The 12,082-nt window shown below is 42.4% G+C and overlaps 1 protein-coding gene across 1 annotated transcript in view; it reads left to right on the top strand.

The window, feature by feature from the left end:
* VPS13D (vacuolar protein sorting 13 homolog D) overlaps positions 1-12,082 on the top strand; it is a 333,705-nt gene that overhangs the window by 163,593 nt on the left and 158,030 nt on the right. Inside the window, exons 57-62 of the mRNA XM_038746364.1 lie at positions 1,024-1,132; positions 3,944-4,123; positions 4,573-4,689; positions 5,032-5,181; positions 8,511-8,660; positions 9,839-9,935. Coding sequence (XP_038602292.1) covers positions 1,024-1,132; positions 3,944-4,123; positions 4,573-4,689; positions 5,032-5,181; positions 8,511-8,660; positions 9,839-9,935 — 803 coding nt within the window. The remainder of the gene's footprint in view (positions 1-1,023; positions 1,133-3,943; positions 4,124-4,572; positions 4,690-5,031; positions 5,182-8,510; positions 8,661-9,838; positions 9,936-12,082) is intronic.

The raw sequence follows: 12,082 nt of genomic DNA on the forward strand, positions 1-12,082 counted from the left end.
CGCTACTCTGCTGGTTCAATCTCTCATCCTATCCTGACGGGATTACTGCATCAGCCTCCTCTCTGATCTCCCATCCTTCTGTCTCTCCCCACTTCAGTCTATACTTCACGCTGTTGCCCGGATCATCTTTGTGCAGAAACGCTCTGGGCATGTTACTCCCCTCCTCAAAAATCTCCAGTGGCTACCAGTCAACCTATGCATCAGGCAAAATCTCCTCACCCTCGGCTTCAAGGCTCTCCATCACTTCACCCCCTCCTACCTCACCTCCCTTCTTTCCTTCTACAGCCCAGCCCGCACCCTCCGTTCCTCGGCCACTGACCTCCTCACTGTGCCTCGTTCTCACCTGTCCTGCCATCGACCCCCGGCCCACGTCCTCCCCCTGGCCTGGAATGCCCTCCCTCCGCACATCCGCCCAGCTAGCTCTTTTCCTCCCTTCAAAGCCCTACTGAGAGCTCACCTCCTCCAGGAGGCCTTCCCAGACTGAGTCCCCTCCTTCCATTCCCCCTCCCCATCACCCCCGCCCTACCTCCTTCCCCTCCCCGCAGCACCTGTATATATGTTTGTACAGTTTTATTACTTATTTTACTTGTACATATTTACTATTCTATTTATTTTGTTAATGTTGTGCATCTAGCTTTACTTCTGTTTATTCTGATGATTTGACACCTGTCCACATGTTTTGTTTTGTTGTCTGTCTCCCCCTTCTAGACTGTGCGTCTGTTGTTGGGTAGGGACTGTCCCTGTATGTTGCCAACTTGTACTTCCCAAGCACTTAGTACAGTGCTCTGCACACAGTAAGTGCTCATTAAATACTATTGAATGAATGAATGAATAATATGAATAAATAAATCAATCTGCCAGTCTTTAAATAAGCTGGGGTCAGCTAACAGACAGTCAATCATTTCATCAAGATTTACGGATTCAGGATTTATAGTGAACCAGTGGCGGGCCAAGGAACTCATCTCTCATGCAGCAGCTCTGAAGATTTTTTGAAGAGATCAAGTTTTTCACTTGCTTTTCTAGGTACGAGCCCCTGATGTTGAGAAAGCCAGATCCACGGCGAAGCACAACCCAGTCATGGAGTTTCCAAGATGGGAAGTTGACCTGTGGGTTGCATGGGCTCGTTGTTCAGGTCAGTGGCATTTAAGAGATGATGGAGTCTGAATGGCACCCTGGTGCCAACAAATTTCCAGGCTTGTTTTAAAAAGACTGAACTAAAGGGAATCAAGAGCCCTTTGAGCTCAGATGGTTTAGGTTTGAACAGGCCCTTTTGAAAAATCCAGGCGTTTAGCTAATATAAATTAATGAAATATGGATTTGGTATTTTTCTGTCAATTGGAGGGGACCGGGGGGGTGATAATTTCTCGTTGCTTTAATTTCCAAGAAATATTGAACAATATGTTCAAGAGCCTTAGTTGTTTCATGGCTCTGCCTTTGTATTTCTCCTCTGATGCTAAGAAAAGCTGACATTTCTCATCCTCTGAAGGATTCAAAAGCAGTCCATCAGATTTCATTCCAGCAAATGTCAAGATCAAACTGACCTGATGATGTGGTCCTCCTTGCCTCTCAACATGTAGCAACTTGAATACACCCTTCTGCATTTAGGCACCCAGAGAGCCCAGGAAAGCTCTAGAGTACTGACTGCAAGGAGTGCAATACTCCTCCCAATAATAATAATAACAATTATAGTACTTGTTAAGCACTTACTATGTGCCAAGAATTGTTCTAAGCACTGGGATATAAACAAGTTAATCAACTTGGACACAGTTCTGTCCCACGTGGGGCTCACAATCTTAATCCCCATTTTACAGATGGGGTAAATGAGGCCCAGAGAAGTTAAGTGACTTACCCGAGGTCACACAGCAGACGTGGCAGAGCCGGGATTAGAACCCTGGTCCTTCCGACTCCCAGATCCGTGATCTTCCCATTAAGCCATGTTGCTTTTACACTACACCCTCAAAAAGGTACCTGCTGTCTCTGAACCAACCAGCGATCCAAGGGGTGGGGATGGCTAGCCAAAAGCCAACTGGGCTTCCTATAATACCCCCAGTTTGGAGGGGTGGCAGTTTTTGCTTCAGCAGAGTAAACCTGGAGAACTGACATCTTGGTAGAAATGACATCTTGAAGAAACTGGTTTTTTTTTTTTACATGATGCATACGTTTTTATGGTAAGGGATGTTCAAGGGCCGTTAGCAAACGTGTTTTGCCAATGAGAACAGTCGTTGACTACCACTTAGTGAAATTTTACTTTCTTTACTTCTACTGCCCTGAGCTCTTTTGATCAAAGACAAGTTGTCTGTTATATGAAGTGCACATCTGGAATGGATTTGTGATTTTCTCTTAGCATCAAAATTCAGTCTTCTAGAAGAAAAGGAGTCACATAAGAATTGTTAGGGTCTACCTCTAACTCTTTCATTCTTTCATGTATATTTCTGAAGTGTGGGCCCTTTCTTTTTGAACATTTTTTTCCCCAAACAAATTTGCCTATGGTGCTTGTCGTTTCTTTAGTCTATTTTAATTGTTTTTTTTTAAAAAGCAAACCTTAACCCAAAAACCAAAAAAAATCCAATTATCCCTCTGTCACTAACACTAAACAAACAACCTGCAGCAGAACAGAAACTGTTTTAGTTAAAGAAAATAAGCCTCTTTCAATTTAGTTATTTTGAAGAATATATTAATAGCGTGCATTTTAAAAGTCACTGACAGTTTCCATTTAAGATATTTTATGTATTTCCTTTCTAAATGTATTCTGGTTAGAAAAACACATGTCTGGTTGAAATCTGTACTCCAAGTTAACAACTGAAAGTCTTCTACTCACAGTTCATAGTTTGTTTCCTTTTGGACTGTGAGAAATAGTAGTGAAATTAAGTCCCTTTTCCACATATTCTGATATTGTGTTATACTCTTCCCTGTCTTCCATTTGACCTTGAGATCCAGCTCAGAGTATTCTTTTCTTGTAAATATGTTCCTAGCTTTGAGCAGGTTTCCTCCATTTCGTAGTAGATGTTGTCTGCATCAATGCTTTGGGGATTGTCTGACCTAAACCTGGAGCTGTCTAAAAACACTCCCTTTGTGTAGCAGACCTTGTTTCTTAGAACACCCTCAGCTCTAGGATTTCATTCATTCATTTATTCATTCATTCATTCAGTCGTATTTATTGAGCGCTTACTGTACTAAGCACTTGGGAAGTACAAGTTGGTAACATATAGAGACGGTCCCTACCCAACAACGGGCTCACAGTCTAGGAGGGGGAGACAGACAATAAAACAAGCCATGTGGACAGGTGTCAAGTCATCAGAATAAATAGAAATAAAGCTAGATGCACATCATTAACAAAATAAATAGAATAGTAGATGTGTACAAGTAAAATAGAGTAATAAAACTGTACAAACATATATACAGGTGCTGTGGGGAGGGGAAGGAGGTAGGGTGGGGGTGATGGGGAGGAGGAGAGGAAAAAGGGGGCTCAGTCTGGGAAGGCCTTCTGGAGGAAGTGAGCTCTTGCTTGTTATTGGAACAATATGGTTTTGAGCAGAGGATTGGGACACTTTCTGGTCTATTTTCATATTATTTCAGTAATTATGAACAGGACTGCAGAAATGGATCCTGAGAAAAGAGGCCATTGAATATTTGTGCCACATGATGTCTGAGGGTGGGTGGGTTATTTTTCGTCTTTCAGATGTTTGGATGACAAGAGTGTAGCATTCACAGCAACAGCCCTTCTCCACACCAACACAGTTTGAAAGGCTCAGATTGCAACAATTGCTGTTTTCCCAAATCCCTTGAATGTATTTTCATCTGCAAAACTAAACACATAATAAAGCACTGCTGTAAATAAACTTTCCACAAGAGAGAAAAATATTTTCCTACTGAATCTATTTAAACTTTGGAATTCGAGTCAGTGCCCGATTCCCTTCTCACTCACCTTTATTTTATCTCCTAGGCAAAAGGAGGACTGTCAGGTTTACATGATGGGGCTGAAGTTGTCCTTGGTCCTGACACTGCTCTGGAACTCTTGGGACCAGTTCCACCTGAACAACAATTTATAAACCAGAAGATGAGGCCTGGTTCTGGGATCTTATCAATCAGAGTCATCCCAGATGGCCCTACGCGAGTTCTCCAGGTGACAATCTACCTCAGGAAATAAGCCCAGAAAATCATAGGATCTCCTTTTAAAACTAGTTTTAGTTTATTCTTCTTCTCTTATGGATGCCTCAGTGCATTTTCAGTAACTGGATGTCTTGGCAATAATTTTGACTTAACAGGGGGAGAATCTTAAATCATGTAAGCTGAGCTTCTTGATACTCATCTTCGGCCCCTTATGATTCTGGAGCATGAACCAATGAAAGATAGTCCACAGTGGTGTGATCACTTCCTAGTTCTGAAGTTTGAAACTTCTGCCAAGTGACATGGATTTGCTTTATTATTAAAATTCTACCTTCGGAAATATATGGAGCACAGTGACTTAAGCAGAAGTCTTCAACTAGTTGGGGTGTTGACTTACAGCTCAAACCATAATAGATTTGGTGTTTAAAGTAAGAGCGGGCTTCTTAGTAGTTTATTTGGTTTTAGATAACAGACTTCAGCCAAAGAAGAAGTGACCGTTTATCATATGAAGTGGATGAACTTCCTGTTAACGAACAAGAGCTGCGGAAGTTAAAGAATCCAGATACAGAGCAGGAGCTGGAAGTAAGATGATTATCTAAACCTTACAGCTTTCCATTTTGACCATCAGTGTGTTTAGACAAGATCTTCCGCTGTGGTTTTATCACTCTTTAAAATTCTCTTGTTTTTTCTCACCCCCTCCAATCTTTCATGCTTTTCCATGGATTCTCACAGGAGCCCGTAATATGGAAGTAACAAAAGTTATTATTCTGTGGTCTTGCATTGTTAGATAGTCCCCTAAAGGTATATTTTAAATTCAAATTCTAGGGCAGTGTGCCATGGTAAAATCAACCACTGGGGAGGATGGTTTAAAATATTTATCAGTTTTAAAATCCTCCATTATGTGGTCTTTGTTTTCTTTTTTAGGTGCTAGTGAAATTGGAAGGGGGGATTGGATTGTCCTTAATTAACAAAGCCCCAGAAGAACTGGTTTTTACAAGCCTCATGGGAATTAATGTTCACTATACACAGTTGGCAACTAGTCATATGCTGGAGCTCAGTATACAGGATGTACAGGTAACTGCATGGTGTTTGTGCAAATGTATTGGTATTCACTCCTGGCTCTCCTGGTGATGATGATGAGGAAAATGATGGAGTTTCCCAAGGGCTGTCTGTAAAGGTGCAGTAGCCATAGAACTCTATAGAAGGTTAACTACTAAACAGGAAAGCAAAGAGAAATTAGTGAATCTAATTTTCTATAAAGTTTTGACGTGGACTAGATTCTCTTTAAAATCCTTTACTTGATTGGGGTGTGTCCTTCCCTGGGGGCAGGGGCGTAGACAACATGGTTTCTCACTCTTCCTTCCAGGCCTAGGAAGTTTCAGAAAACAGTGATGCAGAAATGTTGGATCCCTGTCTTATATTCTCGTTAGCCATGAAGAGTGCGTCTCCTTTAGAAGGGAATTTCCACTTTCAGCTACTCCATTCGGTCTGCCTTGTCTGTGCTGAAAATGCCTTTCAAAATACTTTTACTTTTATCTAAATGCACCCAGCAGATGAAGACGCAGCCTAATCTCTTCCCTTTTAATGTGAAGGGAGATCTAAGTTAATATTTTGCACCTGTATAGTATCTTTGTCCTCTTTTTTTGACCTTTATGTGCAGTCATACAAAGCCACTTGCTATTCATTAGACTTTCCTTTAAAAAAATCTGTTTAAGCTATTTAGGATTGCTGATCGCCAGCATCTTGTAGAAAGCATGTAAACATTGAGGAGTGGGGGAGTATCTTTTCTTTGGTGTAAAGTATTTGACAACATTTTCTTGAGTTCACTAGAGTCTGATAGGAAATATTAACCTATTCATTCAGTCGTATTTAGTGAATGCTTACTGTATGCAGAGCAGTGTCCTAAGCACTTGGGAGTGTACAATGTAACAATAAACAGACACATTCCCTGCCCACAACAAGCTTACAGTCTAGAGGGGGAGACAGACATTAATATAAATAGATAAATTACAGATATGTACATAATTGCTGTGGGGCTGGGAAGGGGGGTGATGAATAAATGGAACAAGTCGGAGTGATGCAGAAGGGACTGGGAGAAGAGGAGGGCTTAGGAAATGCCTTTTGGAGGAGATGTACCTTCTATAAGGCTTTGGAGAGGTAGGAAGTAATTGTCTGTTAGATTTGAGGAGGGAAATTGTTCCACACCAGAGGCAGGATGTGGGTGAGGGGTCGCTGGCGAGATAGATGAGATGGAGGTATAAGTTAGAAGGTTGGCATTAGAGGAATGAAGTGTGTGGGCTGGGTTGTAGAGGGAGAGTAGCGAGGTGAGGTAGGAGGGGGCAAGGTGATCGAGTGCTTTAAAACCAATGGTAAGTTTTTGTTTAGTGCAGAGGTGGCTGGGCAGCCACTGGAGTATCTTGAGGAGTGGGGGAACATGCCTGAAAGGTTTCGTAGGAAAATGAACCCGAGTGTTCGCCTCTGAACATATGAGTGTTCAGTTCACTGCACTGTACTCAATATGTGCTTTATAAATATCACTACTATTAATAATTTTTAGTATTTGTTAAGTGATTACTGTGTGCCGAGCACTGTTCTAAGCACTGGGATCGGTACAACGCAATCAGTTTGGACGCAGTCCTTGTCCCACATGGGGCTCACAAATCTCAATCCCCATTTTATAGATAGGTAACTGAGGCACAGAGAAGCTAAGTGACTCTCCCAAGGTCACACAGCAGACAAGTGGCAGAGCTGGGACTAGAACCAGTGATCACAGACTCCCAAGCCTGTGCTCTTGCCATTAGGCCATACTGCTTCTCTAATACTATTCTCTAATACTCTCTAATATTCTAATAGTAATACTCTAATATTCTCTAATACTACTTCTCTAATACTAGTAGTACTGCAAGAGCTGGTCAAAAAGAAAGACGTCCTAACTTTTTTTATCCCATTAGTCATCAGCATGACAAATATTTTTTGATGCGCTTGAATCTCTTATCTTTATCCATAAAGTTAACATTGCTGTCCAATAGTATGAAGCACAGCGGAATTGACTAGCAAAGAGAACCTGTGTATGAAGGCAGCAGCTTAAAGAAAACATGGGTATTCTGGGGGCTGATGCTGGATGAATTGGGTTGAATCAATCCTTCAGCGTGATTTATTGAGTGCTTACTTCGAGCAGCACACTGTACTAAGCACTTGGAAGTTCGCAATACAGTTGTTAGACATGATTTCTCTCTTCAAGGAGCTTAGAATCTAACAGAGAAGCCTACAGTGTAAAACCCCATATGTAAGCTCATGTGCAGGGAACGTATCTGCCAACTCATTGTTTTTCATTCTCCTGAGTGCTTAGGACTGTGCTCTGCACATAGTAATCCCTCAATAAGTACCGTTGCATGAATGAATGTTTAGTACACTGCCATGCACTGTGTGCTTACTCAGTTATTTAGCTGAAGAGGATGATATTACAGAGGAAGAAATTGACTGGACTGGACTTTGCTCTCTGCTTGATGTGAGTGGTCTATTCACCCATTCAGCAGCAATTCTGCCCAACTACTGCTGGGCTACTGTGTCCTACCATTTTTCTGAAAACCATTCAGTACATATTTCCCCGCTCCTCAGAAACCTCCAATGGTTATCCATCCACCTTGGCGTAAGACAGAACCTCCTTACCCTCAGCTTTAAGGCATTCAGTCAGCTCTCTTCTTCTTGCCTGAACCTGCTGATCTCCTACTACAACCCAGCCTGCACATTCTGCTCTGCTTCTCCAGCAGCTACCTACTCTCTGGACCTCAGTCTTGTCCATCCCACCACTGATCCCTTGTTCTACCACAACCCTGGAACCCCCTTCATATCTGACAGTCCAGTGCTTTCCCCACCTTGAAAACCCTCCTAAAACCACATGTCCTCCAGGAGGCGTTCCCAGACTAAGCCCTTAATTACCCCTTTTCACCCCCACCTCTGCTTTGACTATGAACTTAGTTGTGTGCCCCTTAAGCTCTTAGATATTCACCCCAGCCCCATAATCCTCATGCAAGTAGTCGTATACGCAACTGGTTCCCCAGTCTAATCTATTTGATTATGAATCTGCACCCCCCTGTACACTCTAAGCTCCCTGTGGATATGGTTCATGTCTGCCACCTCTGTTTTGGTATTGGACATTCCCAAGCGCTTAGTACCACACTCTGCACACAGTAAATGCTCAGTAAATACCCCTGATTGATCGATCGACTGATCGAGATACAAGTTCTTCCATATGAGTTTTTTTGTCAGCTGCGAAAAATAGATGGAAAAATAAGGATGAAAATCAGGAGGCATCATTTTCTGATTAACTCTCATGTCATAAAGATCCGAGATGCAGAAACTGTAGCATTCTGTCTGTAATTTTCCTCTCTCTCACCTCCTAGATTGATAATCAGCTCATTGGTACCACTCAGCCTTTTATGCTGTTTGTGACTCCTCCAAGCAATGAGAATGAAATTGTCGAGACTGGTCCAGCTGTGCAAGTCAATGCAGTGAAGTTCCCCAGTAAGAGTGCACTGACCAATATCTACAAGGTAAACCAGCTGAATGGGAAGAGGAATTATTAGTTTGGAAGATACTAGAAAATCATGTCACACACAGTCCTGGTGCCTTAAAGCAAGGCCCCAGAAAAGGGGAAGAGAATGTCAATAGATTAGGCCTGTTTGGGTAATCTACCACAGCTTGCTAGACTTTTCTGAGGAGGTGTGTCCCCTCACCTAGCACTTTATATTGTCAAACCATCCAAATTTTTCTCTTTGGGGAATTAGCAAGGCCACTAAGCATGAGTGGCAGCGTGTGTAGTAGCTGGATTGATTTTGGCCTTGATCATATTTCTCAGTCAGCTGAAGCTATAAGAAGCTGATGTATCGGAGAAGGAATCTCATCAAAAAGTATTCCAGGGGCTTCAGCCTTCACTTACTCACAGCAGGTCAACGTGGAGTTCATAAAATTTGGTCTTCAGGATCATAGAAGATGATCAGAGATCAGATCAAATCAGGATCAGAGAAGCAGCATGGCTGAGTGGAAAGAGCATGGGCTTTGGAGTCAGAGGTCATGGGTTCAAATGCCGGCTCCGCCACTTGCCAGCTGTGTGACTCTGGGCAAGTCACTTAACTTCTCTGTGCCTCAGTTACCTCACCTGCAAAATGGGGATTAAGATTGTGAGCCCCACATGGGACAACCTGCTCACCTTGTATCCTCCCCAGCGCTTAGAACAGTGCTTTGCACATAGTAAGCGCATAACAAATGCCATCATTATTATTATTATTATCATCATAGCAGCTTCTCTCTGTCCTGAAACCCATCCATCCTCTCTTTCAGCCATGCCCTTGAGGCTGAGCTCCCATGCAGGAGTTGAACCTATAAACTCAACCATTCCCATCCTGACACTATTTGAAGTACATCTGAATGCAATAATGAGAAGTCCCATCCACTGTAGTGCCTCCGAAATCATAGTATTGTACTGGGTAATGAAATCCAGATGTCTCCGGGAACTAAACAATAGATTGGAGAATCATTTATTAAAAATTTGGTGTAATTTCTGTTAATTGTAATAAAGTAGAGAGGAGCTGGAAACATTTTGGCAACAGGGGTCCGATTTTGAAATCATGTGAGTAAGGAAGCTGTGTCAAGACACCGGAGATATCTTAATGGCACAGATGGAGGTTCCTTCTTTTGTTCACACGGTAAATCATGATATGTTTATCTCTAGCATCTAATGATCACGGCTCGGAGATTCACGGTGCAAATTGAGGAGAAACTGCTCCTAAAGCTGCTGAGTTTCTTTGGCTACGATCGGGCAGAATCAGGTAATCGCCAAAGTTTCAAGTTGCATGTTGTCATTTACCGAGAAGTGGTGGCCTTTTTGCCTGTCTCTGAAAATGGCATTGTCTGGTAATCAGGCAACTCTCCCTCAATTAGTTAGAAAGCTGAGGTGGGTCCGTTTTTTTTCAAACTCTTGGATTGCCCGGGTTCTCAATGCTCCATTAGGAAATAGTTTGGAAGACCAACCCTTTGGTGATCAAAACTGCACAGTGGCGGGGCCGGTCCACTCTGGGAAGCAATTTAATATTCCTTCTTGGTTCCCATATCTTGATTCATCTGGGATGGGATAACAGCAATGATGTTATTAATTTAGCAAACCACTTTGTTTTCTAACCTTTGTTTATTAAACCCAAGGCCAGGAATGAAAGCCCTGTTCATTTGCTCCCTTGGGCAGTTCCTTTGGTTTAATTGAGAAAAATTTTGGCTGGCCTCAGCCTCTTAACTTGTGACATCCATAACCTTGTGTTTGAATGTAATTAAAAAGGTTTCTAGTTACTTTGCTCTCTTCTGGCAAGGGGAGCAGGAGAAAAGCAAGCTATTGAAAAGCTTAATTCCTAGCAGGGCTGGATATTGATTTGAGCATATGCTAATTCTTACTTAGGGGGTCCTTGTCCTATGTTTGGGGTTCTGGAGGTTTTGTTTTTATTTTTTTCGGCTGGGGTGGGGGTCAGTTTGCGAAGGATCTTGCTAGAGCCTGTATAGTGTCCAGAAAGAATTCTTCAATGCCCTGTTTTCTAAGGTTGAGATATTAAGTGTTGCTTCAGCTAAAAGTGACAATGACTAGGTCTGTTGTAGGAAAAATTCTCCAAGACCCAAAAAGTAAATAAGAAAAACTTAGATTTTTCTCTGAAGATGAACTTTTTATGCTATTCTTTGTCCCAGCCTCTGAATTTGAGCAGCAAATGTAATTGGGTTCAGGAACAAAATCGCTGCCTGTTTATAGCAACATTTCCCTCTTCGGTTGGCGCTCCAGTGTTTATTTTTGTTGGTTCAGACCGTCACTGGAGGCCCTGCCTGCAGGGTATCTGTTCCTTTTTGGCCCTTCCTGGGGAGTTTTACTTTCAATTTGGCTAGATATGCTTTTCTATAAGTTGCTGTAAATAACCTTTTCCCCAGGCACAGGACGCTTGATTTCGTTTGTTTTTCACCCCTTGTCTTTGAGTACGCAGCCCCTTTCACAGATCAATCTTTCCCACTTCCCATCAGCATCTTTTGAACAGTCCCAGGCCCCAGAATCAACTGCATTAGTATTTCTTAATCCTTTTCTTTCCCGAGGTAGAGCTGGTAATAGCAGGATGAGTCTTTTTGACAGTTGCATGATACCTGAGCTGTTCCCCTTGCCTGGATTATCTGGGAGACAAATGAAATGGAGCAAGAATGAACTGTATGAATGGTTACATTGATCATGCAATTGAGTACGTACCCCTGCATTCTGAGCAGATGTTATTGTTTTCTGTTTCCTTTGTGGCATAACAAAGAGCAGTTGTGATTATCCCTTTTAAGTGAATACATGCCATTAGGGAGCTTGTTATAGTCCATCCTATATTCTTCAGCCCCCCTTTCTGGCCTCCTGCACAGTGGGTTTGGATTTGTTAACAGGCTCCTCAGTGTCTGTCATGGAGTGTACTTCCTAGAAGAGAACTAGTTCGAGGACTCAGAGCAGAGTTTTCACATTTGTGCGTTGTCCTTGTGCCCAACTGAAGAACCTCGGGGAATCTTACTCAATGAGAAGGATTCGATTCATGCCAAGAACTGCCGAATAACCACGTTCACATGGCTTAGTGCATAGAGAGCAGTGCTTGGCACATAGTAAACGCTTAACAAATACCATTATTATTAGTGTTATAGAGCACAAGCCTGGGAGCCAGAAGGACCTGGCTTCTAATCCAGGCCTGCCACATGTCTACTGTGTGACCTTGGGCAAGTTGCTTAACTTACCTGGGCATCAGTTACCTCATCTGTAAAATGGGAATAAGAATATGAGCCTCATATGTGACAGGGACTCTGTCCAACCTCATTAACGTGTATCATCCCCAGTGCTTGGAACAGTGCTTTGCACGTTGTAAGCGCTTAACAAGTACTGTTATTATTATCACTAATAATAATAAAAGTGTTTTTGTTACTGGTTTTT

This window comes from Tachyglossus aculeatus, chromosome 5 (genome assembly GCF_015852505.1).
Source record: "Tachyglossus aculeatus isolate mTacAcu1 chromosome 5, mTacAcu1.pri, whole genome shotgun sequence".
NCBI lineage: Eukaryota > Metazoa > Chordata > Mammalia > Monotremata > Tachyglossidae > Tachyglossus > Tachyglossus aculeatus.